Source organism: Rhipicephalus microplus, chromosome 2 (assembly GCF_043290135.1).
Source record: "Rhipicephalus microplus isolate Deutch F79 chromosome 2, USDA_Rmic, whole genome shotgun sequence".
Taxonomy (NCBI): Eukaryota; Metazoa; Arthropoda; class Arachnida; order Ixodida; family Ixodidae; genus Rhipicephalus; species Rhipicephalus microplus.
The window spans coordinates 148700897-148720291 of NC_134701.1; the positions used below are offsets into that span (position 1 = coordinate 148700897).

General features: G+C 44.1%; 1 protein-coding gene across 1 annotated transcript; it reads left to right on the plus strand.

The window, feature by feature from the left end:
• Positions 1-2371: 2371 nt before the first annotated feature.
• Positions 2372-2839, plus strand: LOC142792096 (uncharacterized). The gene has a single exon (XM_075885598.1). It carries the CDS (start codon positions 2372-2374, stop codon positions 2837-2839), a length of 468 nt encoding a protein of 155 aa, XP_075741713.1.
• The last annotated feature ends 16556 nt before the right edge of the window (positions 2840-19395 follow it).

Consider the following 19395-nt stretch of genomic DNA (forward strand, 5'->3'; position numbering starts at 1 on the left):
GCTAAAAACTCTAAACATGGCATTAGCGCATAGCTAAACTAAGTGCTGTAAGTGGGATAAAGGTGCTGGAAGAATAGGTCGTCGTACCGCGTCTTGGAAAGATTTTTCTCCTGTCACTGTATCCGTCAACCCAAATATGACACACAGCAGGTCTTTGTATAATAAGCAAAAAAAAAAACGAAATATCATTCGAAACATTAGTGAGCTGCCAGATTTGGCAGATCAAAATTTCGCCCCTTTTTCACAAGCCACGAACACATTGGCACCAGCCGCGTGATTTTGACCGCTTCAACGCTGTGAGCAATCATCAAATTTTACACGCGGAAATGTAGACAACGACCAGCACTTATCGCTAGAAAATAAAAAAAAGTATGTATTAGATACAAAGGCCAGCAAAATCAAAGTTTGGCGTTTTGCCCCGCGTCTCAGTTTACCTGACCCTACTCTACTTTACATAGTGATTTCATCAAAATAACAAGAAAGGTTCACTTTGGTGTCCTTGCCTTGTACGCCGAAGATGTGATTTGTAATTCAGATGTGATTTGCTATCACAGCAGCTGCGGCTTCAATATGTGCTGGAATCAATGTAGGTGTTTGTTAAAGCAAGCCGCATGACTTCTCTTGGCTAGCATCATAAGCGGCGTTACGAATGTAATAGACATTTGCTAGACAGTGGAAAGCTGCTGGAGCGATCAGCAATGACCTCGAGCTCTGGAGACGACACGCCGTCTCCCAGTAATTAGTAGTCACTCTGAGTGACTCGGCGCAGCACCTTGCGGCGTATATGCCATATATCATTCCATATCGAGAAGTAAGCCAGAGCTTGACAGGTGACAATAAGGCAGAACATTAGCGCGTATTGCCTAGACTGGAACCCTCTATACCGGTTTTCTGCACACTCGTACGCTAACGACATTGTTGACATGTGGGAATGAAGTGAGTCATCAGGTGGTTAAATTCCCTTTCCCCCTCCATTGAACTCGAGGACGGGTAGATTGGGCATCATGCTAAAAATAAATACTTAAGTATTAGGAAAGACCTTGTCACCGCTGTAGTTATATAGCCAGCACCTGTGAACCAGTGCCTCTTTATCAGTTGTGCAAATGGTGAAATAGTTTTGCTGCAGTTAGTGCAAGAAAGTACTAGGTCATGAAACTCATGTAATGTAATAAATTTTGTTTAATTAGCCAGCGTGATGGCGGCTCAAGAAAGGCATAAATGCAGCACAGCTTTGGGTTGAGTTTAATGATTTGGAAGTGGCATGATTAGGTGGCTTTTCACAACCTAACTTGTCACTCTGACATCGTTAAATATTCTTACTACCAACTGGTTTGCAAATGCGTTGATATTAGAACTGTGGAGACTAGCTTCGTCTAAATTACGCATAAGAATATTGACAGGAACACATTTTATATAAACAAGCTACACTTGCCAGATCAAATCAAATAAGGAACGTCACTGCACCCACAACGTTTTGACACCCAAGAAGCTTTCAACTTCAGAGTCAGTTTGCAATGAACATATTTATCTAAACGATATACATTAAAATATTTCAGTTAGCACGATAAAGTTCTCGTGACATGTAGAATATTTGCAAAGGGATGCACTGCCATGAGTAAAAGGGTACAAAGCGTGGGCATGTAATGTCAAATTACCAGTCACATTTATTTATTATAAATTGTTGTGGAACACTAAACACCATTTTCTCTCAAGGAGACTGGGACTAGATCTATTTTTTTCAGTACGCCTCGTTTTTTTTTACTCTTTCACCAATCTTGTAATTCTAAGACACGCTTCTCTGTAAATTCGCTGTGCATTTGAAATTCTAACGAAAAGTTGAACTTATAACGTTTTCTGTCAAAATTTGTGTATGTAAATATACTTCGCGAATATGCGTTCGTCTACTACCAGTTTCTAATTTGTTTGTTTGTTTGATTTCTGCGTGCCCTAAGGTTGCGCTTCTGCAAAGAGTTCAAAAGTAATGCTTGATGTTTTGAAAATAAACATTCGACAGAAGTTGGTCTGGTTGGGTATGAAACTGGGAGATGATTTAGACTCCAACCAAAAGATTTGAAGAAACCCGACGTTTCGAAACCGACTTGGCTCGTTCCTCAGGGGTGACTGCGGAGACTACGTAGCAGCGGCGTCTTCAAAGCACTCACGGGTCGGATAATTATCCCCCCTTTCTCTCGTTTTGCCGTGGAGCGCAGTCCGTGTGTATACAGTGGGGGAAGGGTTCCGAGTGAGTGGTTGATATTATGGGCTGTCCTGTGTATGTGCCACGACTCGAGTAATAACCTTCTCCTCCAGTTCGGCTCGATTTCAAGGATGGCCGTCGCTTCGAAATTTATCGGTGATCCGACGTCTCAGCATGTCCAGCACGTACTTCTCCTGCAAAGGAACCATTTTCAGGCAGAACAATGAAACAGCGATGGTAGCTTCCATCTCCGTCCCGATGGTGAACCTGACCATAGAGTACATAGAAGAGAAAGCACTCAGCTGCTTCTCGCTGCGACCCAAGCTTTTTCTGCGTTATATGGACGATTGCTTTTGTGTCATGAAGATGTCTGAAGGTGAAAAATTCAGTGAACACCTAAATTCCGTGCACCCAGCCGTACGATTCACGACTGAGTGTGAAAGCGACCACTGCCTGCCCTTTCTCGAAGTCCAGAAGGCAAGAAAGCGCAACGGCCCCGAGTTCTCCATTCATAGGAAGCCAGCGCACACTGGCCGCTACCTTCGATTTGCTTCTTCCCATTCCGCCTGCCACAAGGACTCGGTTGCGAACATGCTACTCGAAAGAGCTAAGAACTTATGCTCCAACGACACAGAGCAATAGAAAGAAGAGGCCCGCGTGATTGCGGACTTCAGAAAAACGGATACCCAAAAAACTTCATTCGAGCCGCCCCCCACAGCGCAGAGCAACAGATGATACGAAAACCACAATCAACCTTAATTGGCAGCCCCTCGAAATGCGTACTGGTTCCATACGTTCAGGCAACCAGCAAGATGTTGGCGTGGATCTTCAATAAGGAAGGGGTTCGCATCACGCACGTGCCTTCGTGTACGCTGGGCCACCTCCTCGCCCGCCCGAAAGACCGGCGAACAATGCACAGGACCCCCAGTGCCGTTTACGAAATTCCGTGGGCCGAGTGCCCCTCTTCGTATTTTGGCGAGACGAAAAACCTACGGGAACAGCTGAAGCAACACGCCAACGAAGTGCGAAAGTTCTGCAAAGAGCGCAGCGCAGTCACCGAATATGCTGAGACGTCGGATCACCGGATGAATTTTGAAGCGATGGCTATCCTTGAAAGCTAGTCGAACTAGAGGAGAAGGTTGTTTCTCGAGTCGTGGCACATATGCATGACAGCCCATAAAATCAACTGCTCTCTCGGAACCTTTCCCCCAACGTATACACATGAAGAGCGTTCTATGGCAAAACGAGAGAGAGAGGAGGTGATTATCCGCCCCGCGAGTGCTTTGAAGACGCCGTTGCTACGTAGTCTCCGCAGTCATCCCTGAGGAAGGAACCAAGTCGGTTTCAAAACGACGGGTTTCTTCAAATATTTTGGTAGGAGTCTAAATCATCTCTCTACTTAATGTTTTATTTAGCAGCGGCGTAGTGAGTCAATATCAACCTTGTCCATTTTTCAGCGAGTGGCAATGTGAACACAACTATTCGCACTAATACACTTCGTTTCTTACTAAGATAACACTCTCACTTAACCACACAATGTATGAGACTAGATAAGAGAGGAAGAAAAAAAATTGGCAGATCAACGTACAGTGCGAATCAAGGATATGTGAACCACGAACGAGAAATGTTGATATGTCACTTTGAAAACAGCACAACGTTATGAGGTGGAAGTAAATGATGCCGTACATGACTTCATTGTTATGATTATCATGTTTATATGTGTCGTTTACCTTCTTCATCTATTAACGTCACGTGATACCATATATATGTGAAGCGCTCATGATGCGCTTCACATAAAAAAGGTCTCTCACTAAAGTTTTTGGTTCAAAAAAAAGGTCTCTCACTAAGGTTTTTGGTGTCGAAGCGTTCGGATGGACTCGCTCTATCCAGTGGTGGTCGATTGCCAGGTATTTGACTTGATAAAACTGCAGAAAACATTCATAAAAGGCTGAGCCGACATGAAGCGCGTTCGCAGCGTTGCGTTGCCCGGCAGCGTCTCCCTCGACCGAGAGACTAACAGCCAGACGGACCAAATTTTTCGCGTCGAAGTACAGCAAAAAAGACGGTCGTGTTTTTTATATTAACGGAAGAGACAGAGAGGTTAGAATAAAAGAAATGGTTTGCTAATCTATAAAGGCGGTGAGAATTGAGGGTCGTAAGGGGAATATAGGGAGAGGACTAAAATTTAAAAAATATGGAAAAAGATACACCTGCACACACAAAGAAGGCGTTCTAATCACAGCTGTTATGAGATACCGGTTGAACGAAGAAAGTGCCGGAGCGCCTTTGCAGCCTTCTTCTGCGACATGAAGTTTTGTTCGTAGTGGGAGATTTTTTCTTCCAAAAGAGTCTGGTTGTCCACTTGGCCTATAACACATTGCAGAGCGACTGTTTCTTCGGGCAGTACCACGGGTATACGTGACAAGGGTCGCATATGACTACGCGGATAACTACGTGGCTCACGACACGGGTCGCATAGTTATCCGCCGCACTGCCGCCGGTGTCCGTAACCACTACAGCGCCAAGCGAGAAAAAAAACTCTGAAAAACACCCAGGACACAATGAAACTTGAACATGGGCGTCCTGCGTGCCAGCCAAGTATTCTACCACGGAGCTACGCCGATGCTTTGATTCCGCGGCAAAGTGACCCAATAGACAGGCTTCATACACACTGAAAACAGTGCCGCATCAATGGCGCCTTCACGTGTGAGATCCTCCAGGGTTGTTACAGTGATATTTTTGTGCTCCGTGGTAGGGTCAAAGTCGAGGTGTTTGTAGAATTGTTTGTTATTTAGTTGTCGCTTGCCTTCCTCAATGTAGTCTGATATATTCAGAACAACAATATATATATATATATATATATATATATATATATATATATATATATATATATATATATACATACATATATATATATATATATATATATATATATATATATATATATATATATATATATATATATATATATATATATATATACTCTCCTGTTCAGATTCACATATAAACGCAATAAAGTGGCTGGAGGGATAACCGCCGTGGTAGCTCAGTGGTAGGGCATCGAACGCGTTATTTGAAGTTCGCAGGTTCGGTTCCTGCCCATGGCAATTTATCTTGTCATCCACTTTTCTTTCCTCAAATTTACATTACAATTTGGTCTACTAACTTTCCTTCTATTTCCTTTGCACTATTGCCTGATAGATCTCGTTAATGTTGTGTCAAAACACGGAAAAACGAGCCCTTAGGTATACACTTCTTTCCCTTATTTGTTAACGAGGGTCTTGTACTGGCCGACTTGGTGGCTTAGGTTGTATACGAAAGACTACTGGTCAGCTACCAGCTCGTAATAAATGCACGTGCTACGTGACGGCAAACAGGCTCATAAAGGGTGTGCCACACTCGCCTCCAAGGCAACAGGTGCCGCTGACTGACACTCCCACGTTTAAATTCACATATAAACCCAATAATGTGGCTGTACTGGCCCACTTGGTGGCTTAGGTTGTATACGAAAGACTACTGGTCAGCTACCAGCTCGTAATAAATGCACGTGCTACGTGACGGCAAACAGACTCATAAAGGGTGTGCCACACTCGCCTCCAAGGCAACAGGTGCCGCTCACTCACACTCCCACGTTTAAATTCACATATAAACCCAGTAATGTGGCTGGGGGGATAACCGCCGTGGTAGCTCAGTGGTAGAGCGTTGAACACGTTATTCTTCGAAGGTCACAGGTTCGGTTCTTGCTCACGGCAAGTTATCTTTTACCCAGTTTTCTTTCTTCACATATACATTACAATTGGTTGAATAACTTCCCCATATACATTCCTTGGCTCTATTGTCTATTGGATCTCACTAACATTATATATATATATATATATATATATATATATATATATATATATATATATATATATATATATATATATAAGGATGTGATGGATGTGATGTGTTTATGTGATGTGATGGATGTGATGGGTTTATTTACACTGAAAATGCCAGCGCTCAACCGTCACTGCCGGATCTCCATCGCTCGAGGGTGTCCTGCCTCTTCTCCTGTCTCGCTCTTTCAGTCCGCGTTACATTTTCCTCCGGGCAAGACGAAGCTCACCGAGCGAGTGGAAGCGATCGGTTGTTTTAGGGCTTCAATCGGGCAATGTGTACAATTTGCGTCTTACGCGAACGCTGTTTCTGAGCTGTCACTTTCGCAACAATGTAAGTGATGTCACTTAGGCACTGAGTAATTACGAATGGTCCTATTTACTTGGAAAGAAACTTCTGACAAAGTGCCTTCTTTCAAACGGGTGTCCACAGCCAAACGAAATCATCTATAGCGAAAGTCACAGGCGGATGTTTTGCATCGTGACGGTCTTTCGCACGAGCGTGGGCGGAAAGAGTTCGGAGCCGAGCAAGTCGACGAGCTTCTTCGGCGTGACACAAAGTCGGCGTGACACTGGCGTTTCGTTCGACGAAAAAGAAAGCATAACTTCAAGTAAACTTTGGGGATGATGAGCATAGAGGAGAAAGAAAGGCGTATAACCTGTGACCTCATGTTTCGCGGTATTAAAGGAGGATGTAACGAAAAGTAATACGGCATCCCAGTTCTTGTGATCCGCTATAGAATGTTGGTGATGGTACGATTGGTGCGCTCAGTGAGGCCGTTAGTCTGAGGGTGGTATGGCGTGGAATTCCGATACTGACACCCACAAAGCCGTAGCAACTCTTCGACAACGTCAGCGGTAAACTGCCGGCCGCGATCACTTATCACCACACGAGGGGCCCCGTGACGGAGTATGATCGAGTGCAGAAGAAACCATGACACATCAGATGATGTGGCTGAAGCAACCACCATCGTTTCAGTACACCGCGTCAGGTAATCTACGCACACAATAATCCAGCGGTGGCCGGTGGTAGACTTGAGAAAAGGGCCCAGTAAATCTATGCCGACTTTTTCGAATGGTGATGTCGGTGGCTCAACCGGCTGCAGTGGGCCGGCCAATGGCGTGGTAGATTTGTGGCGTTGGCAGACATCACAACTTGCGACGTAGTGCTTGGTATTCTTCCAGAGTTGAGGCCAGTAAAAACGTTCTCGGATACGGTGAAGCGTTCGGGTAAATCCACAGTGCCCAGACGTCATGTCACCACCGTGCATGGTTTGGAATACTGGAAGACGCTGGCATTCTAGCACGACGATGGGTAGTATGGAACCATGGCTGGAGTAATTCTTGCGATATAGTAGGGCTTCATGAATCACGAATGGCGTGGTGCGTTTAGAGCTTTGAGCCACATCAATCATTGGTTTCAGCGAAGGGTCATGCTGTTGCTCATGACAAAAGGCGGCCAAGTTTGGGAAGTTGGATGAGATTGCAGCCAGGTAGTTATCGAACTCATCATCATTAGCATTCACAGTCGAAGATGGAAGACGAGATAAGCAGTCAGCATCTGCGTGACATCGACCACTCTTGTAGGTCACAGAAAAGTTATATTCTTGATGCTCTAAGGCGCAACGAGAACTGGTCAGTTGGATCACGTAGTCCGATGAGCCAACAAAGATAATGATGATCTGTGACAATCTTGAATTGACGGCCGTACAAAGAAGGGATGAACTTTTGGACGGCGAAAACAACCGCAAGACATTCCAGTTCGGTGACCGTATATTTCCTCTCCGCCTTAGTTAAAGTACGACTTGCATACGCCACGACGTGCTGGCAGCTGTCATGATACTGAACTAGCACGACACCAACACCAATACCACTAGCATCTGTATGCAGTTGCGTGAGTGCCTTCGGGTCGAAATGGCGCAAGAAGGGACCGGAAGTAAGCAAATACTTCAGCTGCTCGAAAGCAGCCTCACACTCAACGGTCCGTCGGAATGGGGTGTTTTTGCGGAGCGACTCTGCCAGAGGATGAGCAAGCTAGGTGAAGTCTTTGATAAACCGGCGAAAATAAGAACACAGGCCCACGAAGCTATGGAGATTCTTCACAGACGTTGGTTGCTTGCAGTCTCGAACAGTACTGATCTTTTGCGGGTCTGGCCGTATACTCTATTGACTAGATATCCGAACACAAGGGCTTGATGCTTACCAAAATGACACTTCTTTGCGTTCAAAAAAAGACCAGCTTGTTTGACGCAATCTAGAACAACGCTAATCCGATGGTTGCGGTCGTGGAGTGTGTTGCCAAAAATAATTTCATCATCGAGATCACACATACGTTTCTCCCGTTTGAGACCGCGAAGGACGGAGTCCATGAATCGTTAGAATGTAGCTGGGGCAATACATAAGCCAAACGGCATAAGGTTAACTTCAAATAACCCGTCAGGCGTGACAAAAGCAGTCTTCTCTTTGTCAGACGGATGCAAATCAACAGCATCATCGATGTGTGGTAGCGGATACACGTCTTTTTTTGTGACGGCGTTGAGACGGCGGTAGCCTACACAAAATCACCAAGAGTTGTCTTTCTTTTTTACCAATATAACAGAAGCTGCCCAGGGACTGCTTGACTCTTGAATAACGCCTTTATGCCGCATGTCATCGACCTGATCAGCGATCACTTGGCTCTTTGACGGGGATACGCGATAGGGTTTCGTGTGTATCGGTGTAGCACCTACCGTGTTGATGCTGTGGTGCATACGGGATTCGGGCAACGTAGAACAACGCTTGTCTTGAGCGAAATCAAAGACTCCCGCATAGCGTGTAAGCACCTCCTCGAGGACATCCTGCTTGGAAGAAGGCAACGACTTATGGATCATACGTTTTATCTCGGCTGAGTAGTTGGGTGCCGTCTCACTCATGGCTGGAGACTCTGAGACCGTTCTGACGTCAATTGTGGCTTGCTCCTAGAAAGTTCCCAGTTTGAGTCCGGCTGGTAGAATAACAGGCTCTAAGGCTGCATTGAGCGCCCACAAACAAGCATGCCCGTCGATGGCTGTAAAGACAAACCGTGGGACCAGCTCAATCTTGTTGGTGGCGTTTGGATGATCAGGCTCGAAAGGTCCTGTGTAGGGTCCTGAGCGGACGTGAAAAAAGCATACTGGTACAAACACTGCTGTCCGACCAAAGATCGTCACAACTTCAGACAACGAAAGCGCATCGATGGGCAGAGTCGGAAAATCGTCAACTATTGCAGTGCGCAACGTACTCTATAAAAGAATTTCTTCAGTTCCACAGTCAAGCGTAGCGTGGCATTCATGAAGGAGGTCTATTCCTAAATTGACGTCACGAGTTGAGCGAGCAAGTACAGTTAATTACACTCGGAAATTTTATCCACAAGTCGTGAGTACAATTGAGCAAATACCAACAGGGCATAACGCTTCGCCTCCAACTCCACGAAAGGTTTCTTTACGATTCCACGCGAGCATAACTTTGTGACCCAAGAAACGATGTTTGAAATGAAGACTCGTAACCGAAACAGCAGCACCAGTGCCTGAAATAGCAAGAGTATCTACACCATCTATACTCACATGCACTTTTTTCATCAACATCCCTGCAGAAGGAGGAATTTGCGAAACTTATTGTCCCGCGCCCGCACCTCCATCGGTCGCGCCAGCTAGTTTCGCAGCTGATGCGGGGAAGGGGACCGACGACGCGGAGACGGCGACAGACGAAAACAGGTCGGAGGCGGCGTCAGGCTTCACTCGGAGGCGTGGGACTCACTGCGAAATTCGTTAGGCCATTGCTGTCGAGGACGTTGGTCGGTCAAGTGAGAGGTCCAGGTTTTGTGCTTACGAGGCGGGTACGTCGAAAAACGTGGCGGCACAAGCGTTTCGTGCATACGAACGGGATACGTCGAAAAACGTAGCGGTGCAGGCGGCCGGCTGGGGCAGAAGCGCGAAATATTCCTGGGAGACCGCATGTGTAGCAAACGGGGACTTGTCGGCTTACATTAGCAGGTGCAGAGGTGGCAGAAGTACGCGGAGACAGGTCGTGCTCTGCAGGAACATTTCGTGCTGACACAGAGCGTTCTTCTAATAGAGGCCTGGTTGACGACGGTCGGAAGTCCACAGCGGCAAGTCGAGATGATGACATCCGGTGGTGGCTGTGACCCGTCGGGGAAAACGGAAACCGCGGGTTGAAATCTGCAGTTTCGGTGCACGGTCGGTTTTCAACGTGACGCTCTCGCAACCAGTAGGGAGGTGGTTCGGGGCACGCGGCGAACGAGCATTGGTGGTGAACGTCACCTGCTTGAAGGCGTACGAGCACTTCTCGCACTACCCGACGTACGAGGAAAGGAATGTCTTCGCAGGCGGCGACGTCTATACTTGCAACAGTGGGAACATTGTCCAAGCGCCCGAACTTGGGTAAAATTCTCCCGGTCTTCAACGCCTCGAATGTGCGACACTGCTGCCTGGAAATAGGAGTCTTCAAGTTTTCTCTTGTTATCAAAAAATTGTACACGCCCTCGGTTGTGCCTTTAACAAATGACCGACTTTGTCTTCATCAGACATATTTGCGTTGACAATCTCGCAAAGCTTCAATACCTCTTCAATGTAGGTTGTGCACGTTTCGCAGGGCAACTGAGCCCTACGTGACAGCGTTTGCTCACCTTTCTTTTTCATGGAACTCGTGTCCCCAAAGCAGGCCGTCAGTTACTTAACAAATATATCCAGAGAGGGGATGACGTGTTCATGGTTCTCAAACTAAAGCAACGCTGTCCCGGCAATGAGTATAACTAAGTTCACGAGCATCGCTGGCGTGCCCCATTTGTAGTAGCGGCTCACTCTGTCATGGTGTTTTAGCCAAGCGTCCACGTCTTCGTCAGTTTTACCTGAGAAAATTCGTGGCTCAGGTTCCCAGTAGTCTGGTTGTCGAGGTCGACGGCCACCTTGTGCCGTGTTGGGGGCACTGGTAGATGCAGCATCGTAGTACGTCAACGGGATTGCTGAGTCGTCGTTCATGCTGATGCTGTCCGGGGGTAGGCCAGCTAAGCGTCTGCTTCTGTGAAGAATCTCTGCTGTGGGGTTCAGGATGGCAAGTTACCCAGCACCTCCACCAAAGCTTTTACGGATGTGATGGGTTTAATTACACTGAAAATGCCAGCGCTCAGCCGTCACTGCCGAATCACCATCACTCGAGAGTGTCCTACATCTTCTGCTTTCTCGCTCTTGCAATTCGCGTTGCAATATATATATATATATATATATATATATATATATATATATATATATATATATATATATATATATATATATATATATATATATATATATATATATATATATATATATATATATATAATGTGTTTGTGTCATTAGGTTGCGCTGCAAATATTTCAATATAAATGTTGCAGATGGTGGTGAACAGGTTCGCATAACTTTTTTTTTGTAGCTGAAACGAAAAAAATGAATAAAAAAGTGAAGGGTCAATTCTGCTTTTCCTTGATTGAGGATATTGAGAATGTATTGCAAATATTTCAAAAGGAAAGCCAAATGAAGCGTGACTAGCGTTCCTGAAAACTCCTGAGTCTATCACAAGAAATATTTACTTCCTGTAGCTTAGAACCTACTTAGTGCCTCGATTGACACCAGTACATTCTTTTTGTTCAAATGGAAGACAGTCAATGAATTGTCTATACATCCGAATGTATTTCAAAACGTACATTCTCGACCTCAATACGCACCTCACAGTATATTTCGATAAACTAATGCACAGTCATTCGCTATATTTTATGCTGACTATAGGCTCTAAACGCGATAAAGGCATTTGCGTCAGCCTCGTCAGTGTTTCTCCTGGAAGTGGAGTAAAGACTACTGCGTGTGTAGTGCTGATGTCAACGTTACTTTTATTTATTTATTTATTTGTTTATTGTACCCTCAGGGCCAGAGGCATTGAAGAGGGGAGTGGGTTTACAAAAAATGGATTCAGAAGGAGAGTAAAGGGGAGTACAGGATTCAACGTTTACTGAATAATCAATTTTAGCTGATAACAAAGTTAGGACACAAAAGCAGAACAAAAGAGATCTAGTGTACATATTTTAAATAATCTTAGTATACAATTCTAGCTACAAAACACATCAGAACACGCAAGAACATGAAAAAAACGAAAAAGGCACACGTCATAAGTAACCTCAATTTACAATGTTTGCTAGTACAGCGCGAAACAGCTGATAATCAGTAATCACAGCAGTCGCTCCAGGAAGCTGGTTCCAGTCTTTGCTGGTGCGTGGGACAAAAGATTGTGAACACGTTCTTGTTTGGCATATCGGTATACCAACTTTGTGCATACCGGTATACCAACTCTCTCTAACTTTGCTTTTTATTTGGCTGTAACTACCAATGCGATATTTTATTCATCTTAAATTTACTTATATATATATATATCTCCTCCTTCAGCTACTGAATAGCTAAGCCTACCTTCTAAGTAGGGTGACCCCCTTAACTGCATTTGACTTGAGGCAGTTTTATGTAGCTACTTTTGGAAAAACGCTTAAGTATTGAATCAACAGTGCCAGATATCACATAAATGTTTCACAGATGTCAATACGATCACATTTAAAGATTGTATAGAGTGATCGCAAGCGTGATTTATCATTTAGGATTTGAGAATTTCCAACTTATTAGGAAGTTCGACCTCCCGGAATTGACCGAGAAGTTATTTCTGCATGCAGATAACAGGACAGAAGTACAACAATAATGAAATGTTTTAAACTACGAAAGAAACCTACAAGAAACGTGGCGTGAGGGGCGGAAAGGGAACTTTGAGAAAGCGAACCTTGATCTGGTGCGACGGGAAGGCTTCTTTCGAAACGGATCACGCTGCCAACCGAGACGACGCTTCCATTTGGAGCACGGCGACCGGGCGTGCAAATACGGAACTCGTAGTACACTCTGTTCTTATGTACTACCGCGCAGAAACTAACTAGGACATGAAAACGAATGCACACCCGGTCTCGTAGCAATGGCGCCATCAGAACGTTGAGGTAAGCTTCCCTCGCCTTCCGTGCCGCAGGACCCGCGAGATCACGCACGCATCTGCTGTAAAACAGACCTGGTGTCTCGTTATTGCTTCCACTACGTATACACAAGCAGCATCCGTAAAAGATGTTTCCAGTTAGAAGTTGGCCGCAATGGCTTTGGTGGTACACGCTAGAAATATGTATCAAACTATTGATCCTAGTTAACAACTTTGTTATTATATTTAGTTATACGTCTTCTCTCAGTCAGATTCTCTCGTCGTATCGAAGTTTCTGCGATGCCACAAGTTCATGCACGCAACGTCGATCGTAAAGTGAGTGCACGAGTCCTGTAAATGTGCGGAACGGTTTGACGTCACCCGCCCGCATTTGATATACTCGTTCAGACAAAGCTGATGAAATACGGGTGCAATTTCACAATACGAAACCGTGTTTGAGAATAAAACCGGACAGCCGCATGAAAGAGTGAAGCTTTTTTTGCGATGCGCATTGCCGGCAAACATCACACACCCTTCTTTTGATGGCGAAATCACTTATTATGCACGGTGCGTTTTTAGAGTTCTACACAGATATATTTTACGCCATCGGTCGGACGATAGCTAGTTCAAAGAGTAGAATGTTTGAAACAATGTTAAAATGTGGGTGTGCAAATGACCTCAGATTGCGTACTAACAATCATTGAGGAACACTGAAAGGTGCCTAAACGTATGCGGGTATACTCAACAGGTATGAACTAATCTCTTATGAAGTATTATTGTATACAGTTATGTGTAAAACGCAGCGCATACAACGCATAGACTTAGCTTTAGTCTTACTTTGGCTATCACCTCGCGTATTAATAACAATACAGTCTTCAATTTTCGTCCAATCATTGAATCGTTCATGAAGGTTCTACTATGTAAATTCCTGAGAGACGTTTTTATTTAACACAGTTCACTACGGAGTAACTAGACGCACGGAGGAAGCTTAAAACATCTCAAAAAGTTTCTCTGGCACCTAGCATTTCACGTTCGTTATTAATCAATACTTTCCATGAAGCAGATGAAAAAAAAAAGTCTGCTCAGGCGCTTTGTTCGAGAAAGCAACTGTACACTGTGCTCTTACGACGACCAGCACTGTAGGGCCGCACTGTTCCGGGAAAAAGAGAAAGTGTTGCGACAGCGCAAGTAGGGGCTTGGTCGAACAAAATATTTCATGGTCATAAATAAAAAAAGCATTAAATACCCATTTGGAAATTGATACAAGGAACGTTCATCAAACAGAACTAAAAAAATATTTGTATGTTTTGGGGTAAATCAACGGTCAATTCTTTTAGCTCTTTAGATATCAATGCACTGTACTTATATTCATTGTAAACAGAATTTATAGGATCATATTCATTCGTTCGTAAAATTTGAATGCTGAAGCTCATTCAGTGACAGTTACCACGTGTATCTTTTTGTCTAGTTAGAATCTTCATACACTGCATGAAGGCTTTTATGCGAAACACCAGAATTTCAAGAAAACATAATAACAGCCTTCTAAACTTTTTCGAAGCTAAAAAAATTGGCAGCGTATCCATGGAGTGAATGATGGAGAGTGGGGCGAAGCCTTCGTCCGTTCATTCGTTCTTGCTTCCGTCTGTCCAAGCGTCCGTCTGTGTGACCGCCCATGCGTCCATCAGCCCGTCCGTTCGTGCGTCTGTTCGCGCGTCCGTCCCTGCGTTCGTCCATGCATCCGCCCTTGCGTCCGTTTATGCGTCCATCCATGCATCTGTCTGTGTGCCTGTTTGTCCATCTATTCAGCACTACAAGTACCACCATGTCGCATCTTTTCATGATATATTCCCCATTTGGAAGCATAGCCATACAGTGGACATTCCAAGGACTAAACGAGAGGTGGCACACGCACACTTTTTTATGGCCTGTGTTTCGGGTCTACTTCCCACCTTCAACCACCTCGAGTTCATGGTATATACTAGTTCACTGTATTCATGGCACTGCGGCCCTACGCTCGCAAAACATTTTTAAAACCAAGGAGGTTACGCCCAGCGAGTATAACGTAGCAATATTTTCCTGTCAGATAGTGCTCAATGTACATGCCAATCGCTCCTAATGGGAAATGAGAGACATGAGAATTCGGCTTTTACTTTCTTACAGCTTGCGCTTCGTATCTACTTCCCACCTTTCACCACCTCGAGTTCGTTCATGGTATATACTAATGGTATTCATGGCACTGTGGCTCAACGCTCGATAAACCTTTGAAAACTAAGGAGGTTACACTCAGCGAGTATAAGGTAGCAACCCTTTTTTGTCAGAAAGTGCTCAATGTACATGCCAAAGGCTGCTAATGGGGATCGCAGCGTGCGCGTTAACTAAAAGCCGAATGCTCCTGTCTCTCATTCCCCTTTAGCAGCTATTGGACTCTACGTCTAGCAATATTTTTCATTGTTCAACAAGGCACAGAAAAAAATCTCTCATCGGTGCCACCTTGAAAGTTAAAATGTTATACTTGTTACATACTACAACGGCTACGAGGGACGAATGGGTGCCGCAATAAGCAGCTTCGCCCCTAAAAAATACCGCAAAAAAGTAGGCACGGGCTGCTAAGCGATCGTAATAAATCTTGTCTGGAGCACTGACCTATTAGAAACTGCGGTAACTGAAATAAACTTTAACAGCCTTGGTATTGTATTACGACTTACCCGAGTTCACTAACTTTCTTCTGCATATATAAAACGGCACTCAGTGAGGCCTCAATGAAAACAAAGTAGCTGGTTCCTTATGCACCGCAGCACATCCTAATAACGAGAGTTTAACGCGAGGCTTACAAGGTAACGCGCATGTGCGCAGTTCTGTTCACCATTGTCGGGGCTCGAAATTTAATTACGCTTCACGATTGTGGCACCTTCCGGCAGCTCCACAGGCTTCCGGCTTACTCTGTATTAAAGGGAAGAAGCACTTAACGAATGCACGGCACATAGTTCCGACCGTTGACTGTCCTCAAGAGTTCAACATATTTAGAAGTTTTATTGTCACAAGACGCAAAAGGTTTTTCTGGCCATCGATCAAGCCATATTACAGTGACTGGGTGTTATTTCTTCGCAAGGAGCTGTATATGCTCGGAGTGGCGCTTTGTGCGCTGCGTAATTTCGGCGCTAAGAGGCCTATACAGATTGAATAAAAACATTTCCGTCAGATGCTCCTTCATTTACTATTTTCTGACCACCCAATATTCAAAAGAAACAGCGCAAGAGATGCAGTGCAAGAAAATGTAGTAAGAGACATCTGTGTTTCATGGCGCTACCTCGAAGCCTACGTGCATAAAAGCTTTTCTTTGGGAATGATTACTAGTTATATTTTTTTCGCAAAATGCAGACACATTGAATGTAAAGGGCAGCTGCACCTCCCAGATCATCACATTAACCCTTGCACATATGTCGCTACACAAATACTACTCGAACTTTTTTACAGCAACACACTAATCAAATCCAAGCTATTCTCACACCACGAACCCTCATATAGTTCTGCAAGTCTCCGTGTCAAAAAAAAAGAAAAAAAACAGTATCACATAGAAGCTCGCTGATGGGCGGGCACTGCGGATGAATATTGAGTATCTGGGGTTCTTTCATACGCACGCAAATTTAGATGAGTGGCGTCTTTTCAACTTCATATCAAAACGTTGCTGCCATGCTGAAGACGTTCCCATTATCCAAAGGGATAATGTATTTAATATACCAAAGACAGTATCCACCTGTTCATTTACCTTTCTCTCGCTGATTCTAAGCAAGAACATTCGTCAAAAAACATGCGACGTATCACCAGCCTGAAAACGTATCCTGCAAAAACGTAATTACTTGTGATTGTCTAGCACCTACACGTTCAAGGAGCACATGCGCCTGCGGAAAAACAATACGTCATTTCTTGTTGCAGTGCTTACCCACTGAGATTTGTATGGACAAAATACAACTAAAGCTGGCACAATAGCCAGCCCAGTAGCAGGAATAAATGCACAGCACACAGCTCATGCATACGGATACTGCGAATGACTGTGTAGCTATTACGAAACTGTTCGCGGACGATTTACCGCAAGTAAAGAAAATTCGGTACACAACTACATACGCACTTAAGTACTTTTTCAATTGCTCAGTTGTGCACAGAATTCTACTTGCAATAAGTCGTACGTAGGACAGAGTGGCCTCTGCAATAACTTTCACTTAAAGCAGCATAATCAGTCTTTGAAAAAGTGTAACGCATCACACCTTGCAGAGACGGAAAATTTTTCTGGGCATAGTAGCAAAAAATTCCGTTAAGTCAACGAAGCTTTTCACATAAAAAAAGAAAAAGGGAGATGTATGCGTGGGCTATGCGTCAATTTCCTCAACAGACAAGGCGGTTGCGCATCTATTCGACACATGTAAGGTCGAGTCACAGGCTTCGTGTTCTTACGAATGAGCGCGTGTTGACGTGAATTGACACATTTCGCTTTCTTTATTATGCATATGTCTTCTATGCTTGGATTTGTGTATTCTGCTTGTGTAACAGAGAAACCTATTATGAGATCACAACAGGGGTCGTTTTTGCCGCCATAGTTGTCCGCCGCCGCCAGAGTCCATTACTACTATAGCACGAAATCAGAAAATAAAACTGAGTGAATAAAGACTGGAAAGGGCAGAATGAGATACAAACCCGAGTCCTCTGCGTGCCAGACCAGTATTCTATCTGCGAGTTACGCTGGTTTCAAACTCCAATACAAACCGACCCTAAACCGTCTTGATGTCGGGAAAAGAATCGTGGTAATGTGAATACAACTGAAATCTTATAGAATAGCAAAAAAAAAAAAAACAACCAGGCGTCACACATTGCGAATTGCGTAAAGATGGGGTCGTCAATTGCTCCCACCCATTACAAAAGCATCAGACATAATCGTTCATTGTCGTCAGCCACATCATCACAAAATTGCATAAAACTTGTCGCAAGTGTGTAGTGGGTTCCAAGCTTTCCCTAAGAATAAGAAAGGATGCAATAGTGAATGCCTCCCTACTGCACAAAAATTACAATGATTTATTACTTGCTAAGAGACTGGTGTGACCTACTGGACACTAATAAAGTTTTTTCATCCATCTATTCATTATGGCATAGTTGGTACCCTTCAAGTGTGCTTGTAGCAGTTACCCAAAGAGTGCTTTAAAAATCTCTAGAAAGGCCACTATTCCAGCTTTCGTTGTGACTGTGCTGTGCGTTTGGCGCAGGTCTCGTGATTTTTGCACAATGAATATTTTACTTGCGAGAAAGCGTTCGTCCTGTGCACTTTGTTATTTATGTCTTTTCTGCAGAGCTGCGTTAACCATTTAAGTATTCTAATAGCCCACCTTTACATTTCACAGCATGTTGAAAATTTTACAACGGCTGTACATAAACAGATTTGAATAAACCAAAACCTGAGGTAGCAAACACTATCTTGAAATTATGGCCTTCATTTGGTGTGGTATTGCCTGTGGTTGCCAATCATGCACATTCGCTTATGCAGTGAACCCAAAATTCGGAATATGCTTCACCGATAATCTTCAATGCTGATATCTAACCTTCAAAATTTTCGCAATACACCACTCTAGAGCCTCATGTCTTCAGTCGCATATTGACGCGGTTCTATATGCAAGACATTGTTTTCGGGAAGATGAGGTGTGCGCTAATTCTGAATTAGAATGTGTCCTGGTGACAACAACGGGACGATTACACAGATGTCGCAAGGGGCCATGTTTTGGTTCTCTCTGAGATCTTTCGCAATTATGTAAAGCCGCAAAGCACATAAAGAGCTTTCGTTTACTATGACAACTGTAAGGGGCTTGTTCATTGCTCCTTGTAATTAAATTTCATTTAACGAAACGGTAGTTGAAGAAAGTCTGCAGAAGTGTCAACTTAAATATATTTGAATTCAGGCCATATTTTAATGATTCAGGAATACTGTTTTCTTTAGTAGAAACTAAACAAAAATGGCATGACTGAAGAACAGTTAAAACAAATGTGAGAGACACCTTCGCAAACCGTTCCAACAAAATGGATGTTTCTTCATTTTTGATCTTTTAGTGCTGATCGCATTATAAAACCGTTATACATTTCCATATGTAACGAAATTGAGCTGGCGTAGCAAGGTCTCAACTACTCTAGTGTTGCGCTCATTAGCACTAAAACGCCAGCCACATTGGGGGATGCGTCTTTTCACGCCCACCTGTGCCGAATGCCTCATGTGGGGGGCTGGCAGTATTTCTGAAATAAATAAATACATATGCTAACTTTTTTAAGTAGGCACTT

Bases quoted from the DNA above. Each gene is read 5' to 3' on its own strand.
- LOC142792096 (XM_075885598.1), top strand. From the start codon at position 2,372: ATGTCCAGCACGTACTTCTCCTGCAAAGGAACCATTTTCAGGCAGAAC.